This window comes from Erpetoichthys calabaricus, chromosome 7 (genome assembly GCF_900747795.2).
Source record: "Erpetoichthys calabaricus chromosome 7, fErpCal1.3, whole genome shotgun sequence".
NCBI lineage: Eukaryota > Metazoa > Chordata > Cladistia > Polypteriformes > Polypteridae > Erpetoichthys > Erpetoichthys calabaricus.
In genome coordinates, this window is record NC_041400.2 from 183054656 (window position 1) to 183072560 (window position 17905).

At 41.0% G+C, this 17905-nt stretch overlaps 1 protein-coding gene and 1 long non-coding RNA gene across 2 annotated transcripts in view; both read left to right on the top strand.

Moving 5' to 3' along the window:
• Positions 1 to 10254, top strand: part of slc49a3 (solute carrier family 49 member 3) — a 74186-nt gene extending 63932 nt beyond the window's left edge. The window contains exon 10 of the mRNA XM_028805812.2: positions 6978 to 10254. Within this exon, the coding sequence (XP_028661645.1) occupies positions 6978 to 7150 (173 nt within the window). The 3' untranslated portion in view covers positions 7151 to 10254. The remainder of the gene's footprint in view (positions 1 to 6977) is intronic.
• An 87-nt stretch (positions 10255 to 10341) lies between these two features.
• LOC127528818 (uncharacterized) lies at positions 10342 to 12798 on the top strand. The gene is made up of 3 exons (XR_007935425.1): positions 10342 to 10680; positions 11248 to 12330; positions 12613 to 12798. It is a non-coding gene; the product is annotated as an uncharacterized LOC127528818 (long non-coding RNA).
• The last annotated feature ends 5107 nt before the right edge of the window (positions 12799 to 17905 follow it).

The window sequence follows — 17905 nt, forward strand, 5'->3', positions numbered from 1 at the left end:
CAGTGTGTCTGTCTGCGGAGAGACCTTTTTGAGAGGTTTACTGATCTCGGCAGTGACATTCATGTCTCTGGTGACTCTTCCTATGAAATCAGTAGATGGATTAGTAGAGCATGGGGGGTCATGAGGTCACTGGAAAGGGGTATGTGGCGTTCCTGATAGCTCTGCAAAAGGACGAAGGTCCAAGTCTTTAGAGTCCTGGTGCTTCCTGTTTTGCTATATGGTTGTGAGACATGGACGCTATCCAGTGACCTGAGATGAAGACAGGACTCCTTCGGTACTGTGTCTTTTCGGAGAATCCTTGGGTACCGCTGGTTTGACTTTGTGTTGAATGAGCAGTTACTCATGGAGTCCTGAATTAGGCACATTACCTGAATTGTGAGGATGCGTCAGTTACGGCACTACGGCCATGTGGTGCGATTCCACAAGGGTCGTTGTTGAGGACCCGAGTGGCTGAACCAGGCCAAGGGGACACCCACGTAACACCTGGCTATGGCAGATAGATGGTCGTTTCTGGACGACGTATCTGCCTGGGGGTTTGCCAGCCAGGATCACAAACTGTTTCGTCGTGTGGTGGGTGCGGCAACGCACTGTACCAGTGCATGCTCCCCAGCCTGACTTGATATACAGTATATATACATTATATATATTGTGGAGAGCAGCCCTGACACAGACAGGCAGACACCGATGGTTCAAAACCACACACATGTTTATTATACATTTTCTATTTACAAGTGTATCGCACAACCCAGTGCCCCTGCACCAAGCACCCTCAGTCCAGGCCTCTCACAATGCCTCTCTCTTCACCGCCTCCACTCCACTCATCTCCTCTGAGCTCTGTCCACTTCCACCCGCCTCTAGCTGATGACTGGAGGGAGGCAGCCCCTTTTATGTCCACCTGGACGTGCTCCAGGTGCCTCCAGATGAGCTTCCTGTGGCACTTCCTGGTGTGGCGGAAGTGCCGCACAAGCACCTGGTCCCTGGTTCTCCTTCCGCCAGCACCTCTGGGTGTGGTGGAAGTGCTGACATCCAGGGCTTCTTAGTCATCCGGGCGCCCCCTGGCGGTGACCACGGGCCCCTACAGGGTTGAGCTTTCAAGCTCTGTACCTGCGGTCCCCATACCGACCAGGGCAGCTGCCCTCTCGTGGTCTGGGGGAGGCGTAGTCTATCTTCTGGTCCTTCCAAGCGTCCTGGCTGGAGACCGCCCCCAGCCGCTCGCCATAAGATATATTACAGTCAAAACCCAAAATTGGCCAAAGTGGGAAGTGGCCAATGTTGCTGTAAATTGTTTGGCCAATGTCTGATCTTTTACTCGATTTCAGGATTTGGCCAGCCAGTTTGTGAAATGGCATGGGGCGATCAGCAGTGGCGCAGTGGTAGTGTTGCTGCTTTGCAGTAAGGAGACTGTGGAAGATTGTGGGTTCGCTTCCCGGTTCCTCCCTGTGTGGATAGCGCTTTGAGTACTGAGAAAAGCGCTATATAAATGTAATGAATTATTATTATTATTATTAAAAAAGGCATTAGCAGAGATTTGTTGCGCACTTAGTAGTGCAATTGCATTGAGTGTAGCCTTTGCGGCTCTTGTTCAGAAAGCAGACGCCACTTGGTTGTTTCACAATAATTAAGATCAGGTATATAAATAGGTTTCACATTTCTGTTATAATTTTAGTCCTAAAACAGTGACTTAACATCAGGGACCTATTTTATTGACCTTAAGGTTATTGTTTGGGCAAGGGGAAAGCCGTCTCAAGTGCCGTCCGCTTTCTGGACAAGACCCGCCTTGAGCAGTTTCTCGTGCAGAATGGAAAAGTCACTTCTGAATCTGCATCTGAAATTTTTATGCATCTTTGCACCTTGAACGGACAGTCTTACATCAGCGCATCGAATTTTGGCCAAGGCGAAATGAACGGCCAAAGTAGCATATACACTAGTCATTTCTAACTAATTCGAACTTTGGCCACACCTCTCGGCCAAAATGTGAAATGGCCGGCCAATTTGGGAACTGGCAGAACTTCAGGTTTTGGCCATAACACACACACACACATATATATTATATACATTATATATATCTATACTAATAAAAGGCAAAGCCCTCACTGACTGACTGACTGACTGACTCATCACTAATTCTCCAACTTCCCGTGTAGGTGGAAGGCTGAAATTTGGCAGGCTCATTCCTTACAGCTTACTTACAAAAGTTAGGCAGGTTTCATTTCGAAATTCAAAGCGTAATGGTCATAACTGGAACATATTTTTTGTCCATACACTGTAATGGAGGAGGCGGAGTCACGTATCGCGTCATCACGCCTCCTACGTAATCACGTGAACTAAAAACAAGGAAGAGATTTACAGCATGAGTCACACGCGGGAACGAAGGTAAATGACGTTAATTTTTGACTGTCTTTTAATACTGTGTAAGCATACATATTAACACATGTGCAATTAAACGTGTGCATTTACGGGGTGATTTCTCAGGCTTAAAAGCTCACCTTTTATCAAACGCGGGAACAAAGGTAACTGACGTTGTTCACTGTCTTTTAATACTGTGTAACCATACATATTAACACATGTGCAATTAAACGTGTGCATTTACGGGGTGATTTCTCAGGCTTAAAAGCTCGCCTTTTACTAAAAAGGTAAATGCAAAACTATTTTCAATCAGTTTATTGAAACGCTCCCGTTAAGGATTGCAATAACATATTCGCGAGATAAAAGAACGAAGTAGGGGGAAATGGAGGAACAGCCGCAAACAGCGAAGAGCAAAAAATTAATTAAACAATTGAGAACGGAGCGAGTGAAGCATACAAGCATGTTCATAAGGGAAACATAGCACGGTGTAAAACGTAAGTTTAAATTAAGTTTATAGAAACGCTCCCGCTGCGGATTGCAATAACATATTCGTGAGATAAAAGTTTAATGAGAAGACACGAGGTATAAACGAACCACACGCCGTGGCGCAACGTTAGGGGCAACAGTTTCAACCATTCTATGATCTGCTTCTCGCAACTGAAAGACGGCACATGGCGGATGTTAGCCGACTTGCTGACCGCAACGTTAGGGGCTTCAACTATGGCGCTGACGCCACATCTCAGTGCCAACACTTTGCAGACTCTACTTAAAAGACACGCCCTCCTCACTGGACAGTTAAAAAGACCAATCAAACTAACGATGACATCAAGTATTACCCAATCAAAAGTAGGAAAGGAGGCATCTTCATAAAATGCGTGTGGGATGATTTGCATGACACGCTGCTTTAAAAAAAAAATGATAAAAAAAATACGGGATAAATCCCGTCCAGTATTGATTCAAAACGGGACGCGCAATTTCATTCTCAAACGCGGCACGATTCCGTATTTTAAAGGACGGGTGGCAACCCTACAGTGCCAGGTAACCACCCATACAATCAGATTGTGATTCAGACTAGGAATGCAATGAATGTAATTACCCCGATCTACATACAAGGCGAAAGTCTTGCAACATTCAAAGATGATGGTTTGGGATAAGTACACCATACAACATAAAAGAGCTTATGAAGCCTTGAACCGAAAAAAGCAAGATCTCAGAGATCGTAAAAAAAAAAAAGGAGGTAATGTCGTTTTACTCGCTGTAGATTTTAGTCAAACATTACCAGTTATTCCACGAGGGAGACCAGCAGATGAACTCAACGCGTGTTTAAAATCCATGCTTCTCCCACGCTCGGTTATATGTCGCGTGTTCTCGGGTAGGTACACCAAAAAATGTATACATTTAAGCATGTAATGGGCAAAGAAAAAATGAGGTATACCCGAAGGCACTGCAGTAGTACTCAATGTAACTTTACTTCTTAAATGTTAATGTTTTACTGTTTAATAATTTATACGCTTCTTATATATTGTTCAAATTCTTTTATCAAAATACCAGTGACAGCGCAATACACGATAACATGGAGTGAATACACCATACGCATCTTCCCACGGCCGCCCTGGTGTGCGCAGATAGGAGTTGATTCTAAAATAAAATAAACATAAAAAGAGTAATACAATCATCACCCATAAAGCGGATAGCAGACGTGACGTATTATATGTGTACCAGATTTCAAGTCAATAGGTGAAACAGTTTGCAAGCTACCTGTGATTTAAAATCCTGGACAGACCAACGAAAAGCCACGGTAGCAAATTATAGAAGAACATTTTACTGTTTAATAATTTATATTTATATGAAAAGTGCTTCTTATATATTACTTCATATTCTCATATGATAATGATGTTAATGTTGTTTATATTGATTTCTATGTTATTGTAAGTGCATCTATGTGTGTATATGTATGTATGTATGTGTATATATATATATATATATATATATATATATATATATATAAAAAATATATATATAAAAAATATATGTGTATATGTATATATAATATATCTGTATATGTGTGTATATGTGTGTGTATATGTGTATATGTATATGTATATGACAGCAACACTCATAACAATGACAACACAATTACATTGACAATCATGTTACGTTATTTTTAAAATGTTTCCTTTACTTTTTCATAACCTCTTTAACACACTACTTCTCCGCTGCGAAGTGCGGGTATTTTGCTAGTATATATATATATATATATATATATATATATATATATATATATATATATATATATATATATTCATGACATCCGTAGTCTGAATCACAATCTGATTGTATGGGTGGTTACTTACCAGGTAACGCATGTGGTTGGTCTGCAAGTTGGCAAACATCCGCCACGGTGCCCTCTTCAGTTGCGAGAAGCAGATCATAGAATGTTGCATAGTTTACTGTCAAATAATGCAAAGAGTACGCAACACGTGTTTCGCCCTAATTCTGGGCTCATCAGGCGTACACACTCACTGCACCCCCGATCTACATGCTGTCAAATAAACGAACCACACTCCGTGGCACAACATAAAGAGGCTTCACCTCTGATGCTGACGTCCGAGGTTCGATCCCCGAGAGGGGGAGCAGTAGAGTGTGTACACCTGATGAGCCCAAATAAGGGCAAAACACGTGTCGCGTACTCTTTGCATTATTTGACAGTAAACTATGCAGTATATATATATATATATATATATATATATATATATAGGTGCTGATAGAAACTCTGGGTCGCATGTTGTCTGAATTTGGCTCACATAGGGTCGAGATTCACAGCACTTACTGGGAAAGGGTCACATACTGTTTGCATAATGTTTTGCAATATGTAGCTAAGTCCAGCATTTAAGATAATAAATGTTCATGCCTTTATAGAGTCATACAAATATAATTTATTACAAATCATAAAAAACAAATAAATACGACTCGTCAAGACTTCCATTAAAATGTGAATACAATTGAGCAATAAAACCCCACAACCCTCCCAAGACCTAGTGAAATGATAATAAGACAAAAATAAAATCTATAAACAGTACAATACTAATGTGTGGCAAATCAAACTAACAATATCGTGAAAACAATAAAGAAAAACATGACAAGCCCCGCTGTATCCTGTAAAAGTGAACATTTGAGGCACACAAGTTTCACTTCCTTACTGCAACACCCAGTTAGCCGTTGACCTCTTCACACACCAGGCCTGAGACCGTTTCGAGGCCACACTATACAGGTATACAGTTCAGTTCAATTTGATGGCTGCCGAGCATGGACAGCCCGCTTCAAATCATCCCATAGATATTTGATGATATTCAAGTCAGGAGACTGTGACGGCCATATAAGAACATTGTAGTTCTCCCTCTGCATGAATACCTTTGTAGATTTTGAACTGTGTTTTAGGTCATTGTCTTGTTGGAATATCCAACCCCTGCGTAACGTCAACTTTGTGACTGATGCTTGAACATTATCCTGAAGAATTTGTTGATATAGGGTTGAATTCATCTGACCCTTGACTTTAACAAGGGCCCCAGTCCCTGAACTGGCCACACAGCCCCACAGCATGATGGGACCTCCACCAAATGTGACAGTAGGTAGCAGGTGTTTTTCTTTGAATGCGGTGTTCTTCTTCCGCCATGCAAAGCGCTTTTTGTTATGACAAATAACTCAATTTTGGTCTCATCAGTCCAAAGCACTTTGTTCCAAAATGAATCTGGCTTGTCTAAATGAGCATTGGCATACAACAAGTGACTCTGTTTGTGGCGTGAGTGCAGAAAGGGCTTCTTTCTCATCACCCTGCCATACAGATGTTCTTTGTGCAATTTACGCTGAATTGTAGAACGAAGTACAGATACACCATCTGCAGCAAGATGTTCTTGCAGGTCTTTGGAGGTGATCTGTGGGTTGTCTGTCACCATTCTCACAATCCTGCTCATATGCCGCTCCTGTATGTTTCTTGGCCTGCCAGACCTGCTGGGTTTAACAGCAACTGTGCCTGTGGCCTTCCATTTCCTGATTCCATTCCTTACAGTTGAAACTGACAGTTTAAACCTCTGACATGGCTTTTTGTAGCCTTCCCCTAAACCAGGAGACTGAACAATCTTTGTTTTCAGATCTTTTGAGAGTTGCTTTGAGGATCCCATGCTGTTACTCTTCAGAGGAGAGTCAAAGGGAAGGAAGCACAACTTGTAATTGACCACCTTAAATACCTTTATATCTCATGATTGGACACACTTGTCTATGATGTTCAAGGCTTAACCAGCTAATCCAACCAATTTGTTGTTACAAGTAATCAGCATTGAGCAGTGACAGGCATTCAAATCAGCAAAATTACAAGGGGACACACATTTTTGCAAAGCTAGGTTTGCACATTTGATTTAATTTCATACAGCTAAATACTGCTTCACTAAAAATCTTTGTTCGGAAAACACCGCAGTACTCAGATGTTCGTAGGAAATGAAAGACATGCCACTGTTATCTTTTTAGTTGAAAGGAGAGTACATTATTATGCAGGTTGAGAGGAGTTCCCAAACTTTTTCATACGACTGTAACTGTAAAAGCACTTAATCATCTGTTCTGTTGTCATTTCTTTCCAGTCCCCACCCTGGTGATGGCCGCCATTTGTACTGTGGGAGCCTGCGTCTTTGTTCTATTTTTCCACACCGAGTACAAGAGACTTCAAAAGGAGACCCTGATCAACACGGGCCACGACAGTGAAGAGAGCGAAGAAACGAGCAACGAGGAAGAGCGGGTATTACAGGAAACATAGCATTATAGGCGTATAGTTCTGATTTTATTGGAATCCTTGAACTATTAATTTGCACAAAAGAACATATTTTATAATACAAATATGAACCGTGAGTTCATTTAACTGATGCATGATGGATTCCACATGATGGGGACTCCATGATCTGGGAAAGCTATTCTATTGTTCGGCAAAATGCATTAAAAAAAATCTACCCAGTACCCTCTCTCAAAAAATAACACTACCTACTGACACAGGCAACTCCTTGGTCCAGCTTCATATTAACAGTCTGACATTAAACAAAAAACATCAAATACTTTCTGTTTGTCAGACCTGTAAGAGGGAAACGAGCAAAAGTGAATCTCTGGCACGAGAGCTTGGCCAGCAGGAATGTGGACTCGCTCATTGGAGGACTTGGCTTGTAGTGGGCGTAGAATTAGACAGGACAGAGCCATCTTTTATGGCTTCCCAAAACTGGAGTGTATTAACGCTTTAGGGCTCCACAGTGGCAAAGGAGATCGTGGCATCGCATGTCAATTTCAGGATCAGCAGAGGATGTCTGAGCTTCAGGTGAAATTTAAGTTTGTTCTTCAGCAAGGCGGCTTGTTGATTATTTTCATGTCAGTTTTCATAATCTACACTGAAGGTCAATATTACTTTAACTTAGCTATTTATTTGCGACAATTTTAGCTTATACTTTAATAGCTGTTTTACATTCACAGTCTGGGCAGTCACTTCACCCAAAAACTGTACTTTTTCTTATACGTTACATACCCCATGTAGTTTGTAGTGATGCCTGAGAACTGATTTTTTAGAACTGAATGACTTTACATGTGGATAATGTGACATGAGTAAGATGAGAGGTTTTCATATTCTTTGCTGTTGCCAGCAATGGTCCACAGTGCCAGTTGAAGCCCCCTCATTGTTCATATTAGGTAGTTGGCACTATTAGACTTCAATGATCTCTTGGGGGCCAGTCCCCCTCGGTGTCCAGAGCACGCACCCCTTCAATAGCACAAATGGCGCCCCCTTGTGCATAAACTACGAACTTTAAGAAGCACATGCCTCTTGGTGTACAGAGTGTGCACACTAAGTTTCTTTTTTTTTTGACAACCTGGGTGGGGGGGTCCCCCTTGGTATTTGGGGAGAAACAGCATCATATTGTCATACTTCTATGATCGAGTGGGGTTTTTGGATCAAAACCTTTTCTATGTCCATTCTGTACAAACACATGAGATTTCTTCTTTGCCGTGACCACAAACTACACGGGGTAAGTAACAAATAAAAATATATTAAATATATAGTGGAAACCAGGGGTGCTCTAGCTGCCTCAACCCCGACACAGACAGGCAGAGACAAGAGTTTGCCACACAACACACGTTTATTCACGTAGGAAGCGTTTTTCCTTCTCTCCCCACAGCCTCACAGTACAAGCACCAAAATAGCACAGTCCCTTCTTCTTCTCTCTTTGTCGTCCACCTTCACTCCTCCTCCTCTTGGCAAGCTTTGTCCCTCTTCCTCCTGGCTCTGGCTCTGTGAATGGAGTGAGTTGGCTCTTTTTAAGCAGACCCTGGGAGTGTTCCCGGTGCCTCATTAATCAGACCTGGAATCACCCCAAGGTGTTGTGAAGCCATATGTGGAGCTCAGCAGGTCCCCCCGGCAGCCCCCATGGAACCCAACAGAGGTTTGCCATACTCCAACTGCCAGTATGCCCTGCATATATCCATGTTGCCACAGCCATCCAGAAGGGCTGCCCACCAGCGTCCTGGGGTAGGTAGTGTCTTATAGATACTCTCTCTGCCAGTCCTTCCATCCAGTTGGTGTCCCGGCCAGGTAATGGCCATGGCCGGCCATCACAATATATCTTTATATATAATCTTCATTTGGATGTTGATCTTTGTTTGTCCGCGAATTCACTGCCTTGTGTGGTGTCCCTGCTGTGTTCAGTAGAGGGCAGTAGTGATGGAGGAGGAGAGGAAGTGAGGGGGAGGATCGTTGGATGAGGTTGGAGTGTGGTGATTAAAGAGGATTGAACTAAAGGAGACTACATGCTGTTTGTACTGGCTGAATACACAACACCTTGGTTGTTACTTTTCTTTACAAACACTGTCGATAGCACTCTTTGTGTTTAGATCTGGTGTCGACACCTGCTTCGTTGTCGAGACTGTGGTTTTTTGTGTTTTCTATTGACCGTCGTTGGCAGCACTTCGTCCAAATCGAATGTTCACCCACTTCTTGGAGTCGGCAGTCAGAGTATATAAGTCGGGCACACTTCAGTGATTTTCCATCAGTCGGCGTTTGGAGTTCAAGAAAGAAGCATTGGTTCTTCCTTACTCTTTGGATTGCCACAAAGCAACCTGCGAGATTGGAGAAAGGTTGAGAAGAGATCGTGAGAGGAAACGACAGCGTCATGAAAACGAGACGGACTGTGAACGGAGAGAAGCAGAAATGCTCCTCCACCACCACATAATTACTATTCGGACAGTGATTCCGAGTAGGCCGTTCCTATCGAATCAATGTCCAAGGGTTTTGTTTTGTAATTTTGTCCATCTATCCATCCATTTTCCAACCCGCTGAATCCAACCTGCTGGAGCCAATTTCCCTTAAAAATCATAATGCTGTGCGATGAAGGGCCCAGTTCGTTCACGACTGGCAGCCGTGTTTAAACAGGGAGCCCTTCACAGACAACTTTAACACGTGCGACGTAGTTGGGCGCACATGGCTAGTTATTATATATATATACACACTGTATATATGGATCGTTTTTGGGTGGAGTATTTCATTAAAAAATGGAGAAGGAAATGAAATGAAAACCTTTAATGAAGCAAAGTTGAAAACCAACATTTCAGTAAGTCCATTAACAAAACCAAATGCTGAGCATAACTCGTTGTCAAAAGGGAGGATTGCTAAAATTTCTAACCCGAAAGTATGTGGAAATCTTGCATGAGCTTTTGTTTGTTATTATACTCATTATTAATATATTATCTTGGGTGGCATCAAGCATGTGGTAGCAGTGAAACTGGTGTCAGTGAAACGCTCCAAGCAACAGAGTAACGTGTTGTGGCAAAAGTATTACAAAATGGCGGAGCCCACTGCAGAAAAATATGATTTTACAGTAAAATGGAAACGTAACAATGCTAATATATATATATATATATATATATATATATATATATATATATAAATATATATATATAAAATTCCTGAGACTCAAAATGACTAAAACGATTATACAGAAAAAATCTCTGATATTGTAGACCTAAAGAATGTCCTGGAAAAAACAGATCCATGTCATGTCAATGATTAATTTTTATCTGTTACCCTGTGTTGTTTGTATTGATACCCATGAAAACGTTGGATTGTCATGTTTTTATGGAAAGATAACAAACGTTTTTCATACAAATGGGCTTCAATAGGGGCCAGCAGAAATAATTAAAACATCCATGAATAAATCTCAATTTGCTTTTGTCACACAATTCTTATTATCCACTTGTATCCTCACAACATCCACAACAGATGAAATGGACCAAATGGACGATCTGTTTAAACCAGGGGTGGGCAGATTCAGTCCTGGAGGGCCGCAGTGGTTGCAGGTTTTTGTTCCAACCCAGTTGCTTAATTAAAAAACAATCCTTGTCAATTATTTAATTGCATGGCTTGCTAGTGCTTTACCTCTGCCATGTCAGGTCATTCTCATATCCTAGATTTATTTTCCTTTCTAAGGATATCATCCAAATGATTTGAAGTCTAAAACAGACGAGTAATTCTCAGTGCTTCACTTTTTTCTCTTCACTTTCCTTCCAAGTATTTAATTAAACCAAATAGTGTGTGATAAATACACACAGGTGTAAATGAAAACAAGCTAAATGGAGAAATGCTGGTCTCTTTTGTCATTTGCGTGGTATTGCTAATTAGGAGCAATTAAAAACCAAGAATACAGCTGTTTAAGACTAAAATAAGCAATAAGGGTTCAAAATCTTAACGAGCGAGACAACTAAAGTGAAGCTGAAGTGTTACTTGAGCAATAAGGGCTTCTTATTAAGCAATTGGGTTGGAGCAAAAACCTGCAGCCACTGCGGCCCTCCAGGACTGAATCTGCCCACCCCTGGTTTAAACCAAAGGAGTTAAAGGAAAATTCCACCTGGAAATTATATTCTGTTTAAATGTTACTTACTCCATGTGCTTTGCAGTGATGGCTGAGAAAATTTTTAAATGTCATGTTTTCATGTAGAGAGAAGATAATAAAGTTTATGATTCAATGGAAGTGGCAGGTGGCCAATGCAATACAACAGCAAACATCCATGTAAAGATTTTCAAATTACTCGTGTCACATAATGTTCATGTCGATCATCCAGTTGTATGCTCACAACATCCAAAACAGATGACCTTTTTCCTAACATTCTTCTTGCTCTTTCCCACTTGTACATGGGGTCGATGTGTTTGATCCTTCATCTCCTCACAGCTCGGTCCTGCACCTCCTTGCCAGTCAAGCCCTTCTTCTTCAGATCTTCTTTGACTTTATCCATCCAGCTCCGCTCTGCCCTCCTTTGCTTTCTCTTCCCCTGTACTTCCATCCCCATCACTCTTTTGCCCACATAGTCATTGTCTGTCCTCATCACATGTCTATACCACTTCATCCTATTTTCCTGTCCTTTCTTAGATTTCTCTCCCACTTCTGTTGTACCTCTGATTGTCACATTTCTTTTCCATCTTTTTCTGTAACTCCACACGTCCATCTCAACATTTTCATTTCTGTCACACCTAACTTTCTCGGCCTGCTCTCCTTTTACTGCCCATGTCTCAGTTCCATACATCATTGCTGGTCTTACCACTATTTTAAAAGCCTGACCTATAACCTTTGTTTTAATTCTTCAATCACACAATACTCCTGAAACCTTCTTCAAATTGTTCCATCCACACTGTACTCCATGGGTTATCTTTACATCTAGTTTTCCATCTTGGACTGCCACTGATCCTAGATATTTAAATGCATCCACTCTTTCCAGTAGCTCTCCCTGCAGGCTAACGTCTGATTCCTGATCATCACTAAACCTCAGATATTCTGCCGTCTATCTTTAGATCTTTATTCTACCAACTTCTTCTTTTCTGATGCTACACAACACGATGTCATCAGCACAAAGGCTACACCAGGAGGATTGGCCTTTCATCCCATGACTCAGAACATCCACAATCAGATCAAAGAGGTAAGAACTTAAAGAAGAGCCCTGGTGCAGAGCCCCTCTAACTGGGATCTTGTCTGTTACCCCAGCATTGCTTTAGACCTGAGTCCTCACTCCCTCATATAAATTCTGGACCATCCTCACACACTTCTCTGGTCCTCCATCCTCTCTCATGCACCTCCAGACCTCTTGACGTGGTAGCACTCTATTATAAACCTTCTCCAAATCAATAAACACCATATGCAAACCTTTCTGTTTTTCTCGATGCTTCTCTATTATCTGTCTCAACGCAAAAACTACCATCAGGTAAGAACCTAAAGAAGACCCCTGGTGCAGAGCCCCTCTAACTGGGGTCATGCCTGCTACCCCAACATTGCTTTTAACCCGAGTTCTCACTCATCCCACATATCCTGCACACTCCTCACATACTTTTCTGGTCCTCCTTTCTCTCTCATGCACCTCTCGACTTTGTTTCTATAATAACGTTAAGTAGATCAGATCATTGTACGACAGTGAAGTACGTGCAATCAAATTGAGGCTTTTGAGCTTTTGAATTGAAGACGGTGCTCTTGACCAGTGAATGGGGCCAACGTCTCCATCCTCTTAGATCTCCCTTCATTTTTGTGCACTATTAAGATTTTATTTAACAATCTAAATCAATGTGTTGTGACTGGATAATTGGCATTTCATTTCTGAAGGAGCGTCAATAGCTGTTTTTCATTACAATATTCATTTTGTTTGCTGTTCTGCAGTGCTGGTCCCCAGTGAAGTCTGTTGTATCAGCAGCTTTGTTATCTTCATTTTTCATGAAAATGTGAGCTTAAAAAATGTTCTTGGCCATCACTACAAACAACAATGGGATACGAAACAAGCCATCTCTGGGTGGAGTACTCCTTTAAATGAAACAGCATGCGCGTATGCGTGTGAAAATGAAAGAGCCGAAGAGCACAGAGAGTCTTCTAGACTTTTTATGTGACTGAATTGTAACTAATGGCCGTTCCTTACGCTTGTGTTGGTAGAAGAACACAGCAGATGCTTGATTTTAAAAAACAAATAATTATAAAAAGTGAAGTGGCAGAGCCTTTTAATCAACGTGCAGGCACATCTCTCTCGTATTCTGTTGTAGACTTTAAATCTGGTACGGTTTAACTTTTTGTTTGAACATTTTTAAAACAATAATGAGAAAAATGTATTTTTATTTATCAAGCCCAAAAATGTTCAGAACTTATTTTGAAATAAACTGTTTTGAATCTCCTGTGGTCCTCAATTTTACGATTACATCTGTAAACAGCACAAGTGATGCATTTTTGTAGTTTTTCAAAGTTACATGTGAGTATCGTGATATAAGCATTGAAATGTGTTGGTTTGATTTAATTAACTGTGTATTTTCATTAATTAAACTGAACCTGACAATTCCAGAATTAAATTGTGTATTTTTCATTTTTTCCTGTTACAGCTTCAGAGTGAATCTTTTGTCATGTTTTAAGTTTCTTTGTGTGTCGTCAGCTTTTATAAAAGTGCTTTCCTAGATGGTTTACTGTACTCAGATTTTGGTTCAAGCCGTCCATCCTACAACAGAAGATCATCCAACAATCCAACCCGCTATAAAACGGATTTCAATTTTGATCTTAATTTAAATATTTAGTTGTTTTTAAAAGCTTTTAATTCTGATGCTTTAATCAATTTTAATACAGACTGTTCAACAAAAGGATAACAAGAAAATAAAAAGAATAGTTTATTTAAGGTCAAAATTTAGTTTTTAAATATTGGATTGTTTTTTTTATTCTTAGTCTGATCCCATCTCTATATATAATCTTCATTTGGATCTTGATCTTTGTTTGTCCGCGAATGAATTAGAAGAAGAAGCACTAGATGGCAGTAGAGAGACAGCTAAAACATAGGCATCTCCTCCAGGCTTATACTACTGAAGACTGTAGTACTCCAGTCACACCTAAAAACACAGACATTCAAACTAAACAAATTGTTGTGCTTTAAATGAACTAATCTTTATATATAATCTTCATTTGGATCTTGATCTTTGTTTGTCCGCAAATTCATGTTCCCCTGACACTGCCTTGGTTGTTACTTTTCTTTACAAACACTGCCGATAGCACTCTTTGTGTTTAGATCTGGTGTCGACGCCTGCTTCGTTGTCGAGACTGTGGTTTTTTGTGTTTCTATCGACCGTCGTTGGCAGCACTTCGTCCAAATTGAATGTTCACCCACTTCTTGGAGTCGGCAGTCAGAGTATATAAGTCGGACACACTTCTGTGATTTTCCATCAGTCGGCGTTTGGAGTTCAAGAAAGAAGCATTGGTTCTTCCTTACTCTTTGGATTGCCACAAAGCAACCTGCGAGATTGGAGAAAGGTTGAGAAGAGATCGTGAGAGGAAACGACAGTGTCGTGAAAACGAGACGGACTGTGAACGGAGAGAAGCAGAAATGCTCCTACACCACCACATAATTACTATTCGGACAGTGATTCCGAGTAGGCCGTTCCTATCGAATCAATGTCCAAGGATTTTGTTTTGTAATTTTGTTTCCCTTATAAAAAATCATAATGCTGTGCGACGAAGGGCCCAGTTCACGACTGGCAGCCGCGTTTAAACAGGGAGCCCTTCACAGACAACTTTAACACGCGCAACGTAGTTGGGCGCACATAGCTAGTTTTTTATAAAATTGAAAACCGTTTACGGTATTACCTTTATTTGTAAATGAAGTCCATGTGCCTATCCTTCTCCGCGAAAATCTCCGTCACTTTCTTATAAAAGTCCTCCTTATTTTCCTTTAGTTTAAAACATTTTAATCTTTCATTTTGGCAGTCAGAACAAAAAATAAAATAAACGGCCCACTGCAGTGTACTTGACTTTCTGATGTCGCTGACTTATCGGCGCCTCTGCGTAGAAGAACAGCAGCAATGAGCGCCTTTTGGGCTCACATGCGCCCCCTTCAGGGTACTGTCTGCTTACCTTGTGCTTTTTCACTGTGGTTTTCAGCAACATTAAATATGTCACACACATTCATTAAAGATATTAGCCAGACTGTGGGATGTCAGGGTGTATAATAAACGTGTCTGCAAACATTAGATTGGCGACATACAGAGAGACAGCAACAGGCAGGCGCCAATTGCAGGCATCATCCCCGTGTGTGAGGGAGAGCGCAGTCCGAGGTGAGGTGAGGCTCGTTGCTACCGCACCTCACGTTTCTCCCCAGTATTAGAAAAGGAAATTTGCAAATTCAGCGATTTTGACTATAAAAATGATCAATGTTATTGGAATCATACAGAAAACAAACTTATAGCACAGACCGGTGGACACATTTATTTTATGTTATCATTATTAGTTTTTTTTTACTTTTCATGAAGAGCCTCACCTAACCACACGCTCCTGTTACGAATCCACTAAGCTTATGGGGGGTCAAACATCAAGAAGAAATTGGATCAATGAACAACTCACGATGACTCCAGTCAGTCAGGTACATTTAGTTATCAACCAGGCGCAGTGCCAGGACGGGGCCCGGGAGGACCATCCACTTTTCTCTTAACACCTCCAACCTTTTTTGTTTTTTTCCTCCAATCACATGCATTAAAAAAAAACCAAAACTTTCTTATTTAAAATATGAGTCAATTATAAACTTACACAGCAAAATCACCAGTGTTAACTTTAATCACTATTAATATTAAAAAATATTCAGAAAAATGCACATCAGAATAGAGATTGTACGGTGCATGTCTGTGTATCAAGGTTTAGAAAATAAGATTGACTTTAAATATAACCAATCACAGGCTTCCAAAAACATGTGACGTTAACGGGAGCCTATCAACAAGTGACTTGCTGATGCCACTAGTTGAGGTAGGTCTTGTTGGAGGGAAGCATGAAAGATGTCTCGACAAACTGCCATTTCGGGTTTTATTAGTGAAAGGAATCAAATAGATGTGCAAAACGTAATGGAGTCTAAAGTCGGCACTGAATTTCGGTGATGCTCCAATGGCAAGGTGAACCAAACCCCCCCCCCCCCCCCCCCCCCCCCAGTAGTTGTGGTTACCTTACCGATAAGTTTGCTGAATTGTTGAATTCGCCAGGCTAATACAGTGGAGGACTTTAAAAAGCTGCTGAAAACACATTACTTTAACGTGGCCTTCTCATAACTTCACTGTAATTTAATCCTGATACTCTGTATATCCAGTTCATTATAATAACTATTCATGGTGGCTCTAAAATCTGTACTAACCCCTACTCTCTCTTCTGTTTCCTTTTCTGGTGTTCTTTTGGTGGTGGCTTGTGCCACCACCATCTAAATCAAAGCACCATGATGTTCCAACAATGATGGATGGATTAAAAGCCAGAAGTCTGTATGACCATCAGCATCAAGTGACTCTGTGAGAACCCTAAATACAAAGAGGACTATTTCATTTATGTTAGGTAGAATGCCCAGAGGGGACTGGGTGGTCTCGTGGCCTGGAACCCCCTACAGATTTTATTTTTTTCTCCAGCCGTCTGGAGTTTTTTTTTTTGTTTTTTCTGTCCACCCTGGCCATCGGACCTTACTCCTTTTCTATGTTAACTAATGTTGTCTTATTTTAATTTTTTATTTTGTCTTTTATTTTTCTTTTCTTCATTATGTAAAGCACTTTGAGCTACTTTTTGTATGAAAATGTGCTATATAAATAAATATTGTTGTTGTTGTTAACGCTACTGCCAATGTACTGGAAAATCTACAACTACCCAGTTGACAAATGTTGAAGTATCGGCAGGTCGCAGGTTTATCTGATATACACGAGCCACAACTCCATCGGTATTAAAGTTTCCAACTTTTGTTACAGCCGGTAAACTGCAACTTTGCTGTTCAGTTCAGTGCTACAACAGCGTGGCTGGTAGGCGGCACATCGAAATAAACAGTTTGGGCATTTTTGTAATAATGAAATTGAGGACCGACTCACTCGTGTATTCAGAGACTGGAAACGCACGCATCAGGTAGTATGCATGTCCAAATTACAAGGGATGGCAAAACAGGAATCGGACTGTCTGTTGTTATATAGATAGATAGATAGATAGATAGATAGATAGATAGATAGATAGATAGATAGATAGATAGATAGATAGATAGATAGATAGATAGATAGATAGATAGATAGATAGATAGATACTTTATTAATCCCCAAAGGGAAATTCACATACTCCAGCAGCAGCATACTGATAAAAACAATATTAATTAAATAATAATAATAATAATTCTTTAAAGAGTGATAAAAACACAGTGTAAGTTAAAAAATTCAAGATGGGGAGTGTGAGGCAGGTACAACAGACAATAACTTTATATTAAATGTTAACGTTTACCCCACCGGGTGGAATTGAAGAGTCACATAGTGTGGGTGAGGAACGATCTTCTCAGTCTGTCGCTGAAGCTGCTCCTCTGTCTGGAGGGGATACTGTTTAGTGGATGCAGTGGATTCTCCATAATTGACAGGAGTCTGCTCAGCGCCCGTCGCTCTGCCACAGATGTCAAACTGTCCAGCTCCGTGCCTACAATACAGCCTGCCTTCCTCACCAGTTTGTCCAGGTGTGAGGCGTCTTTCTTCTTTATGCTGCCTCCCCAGCAC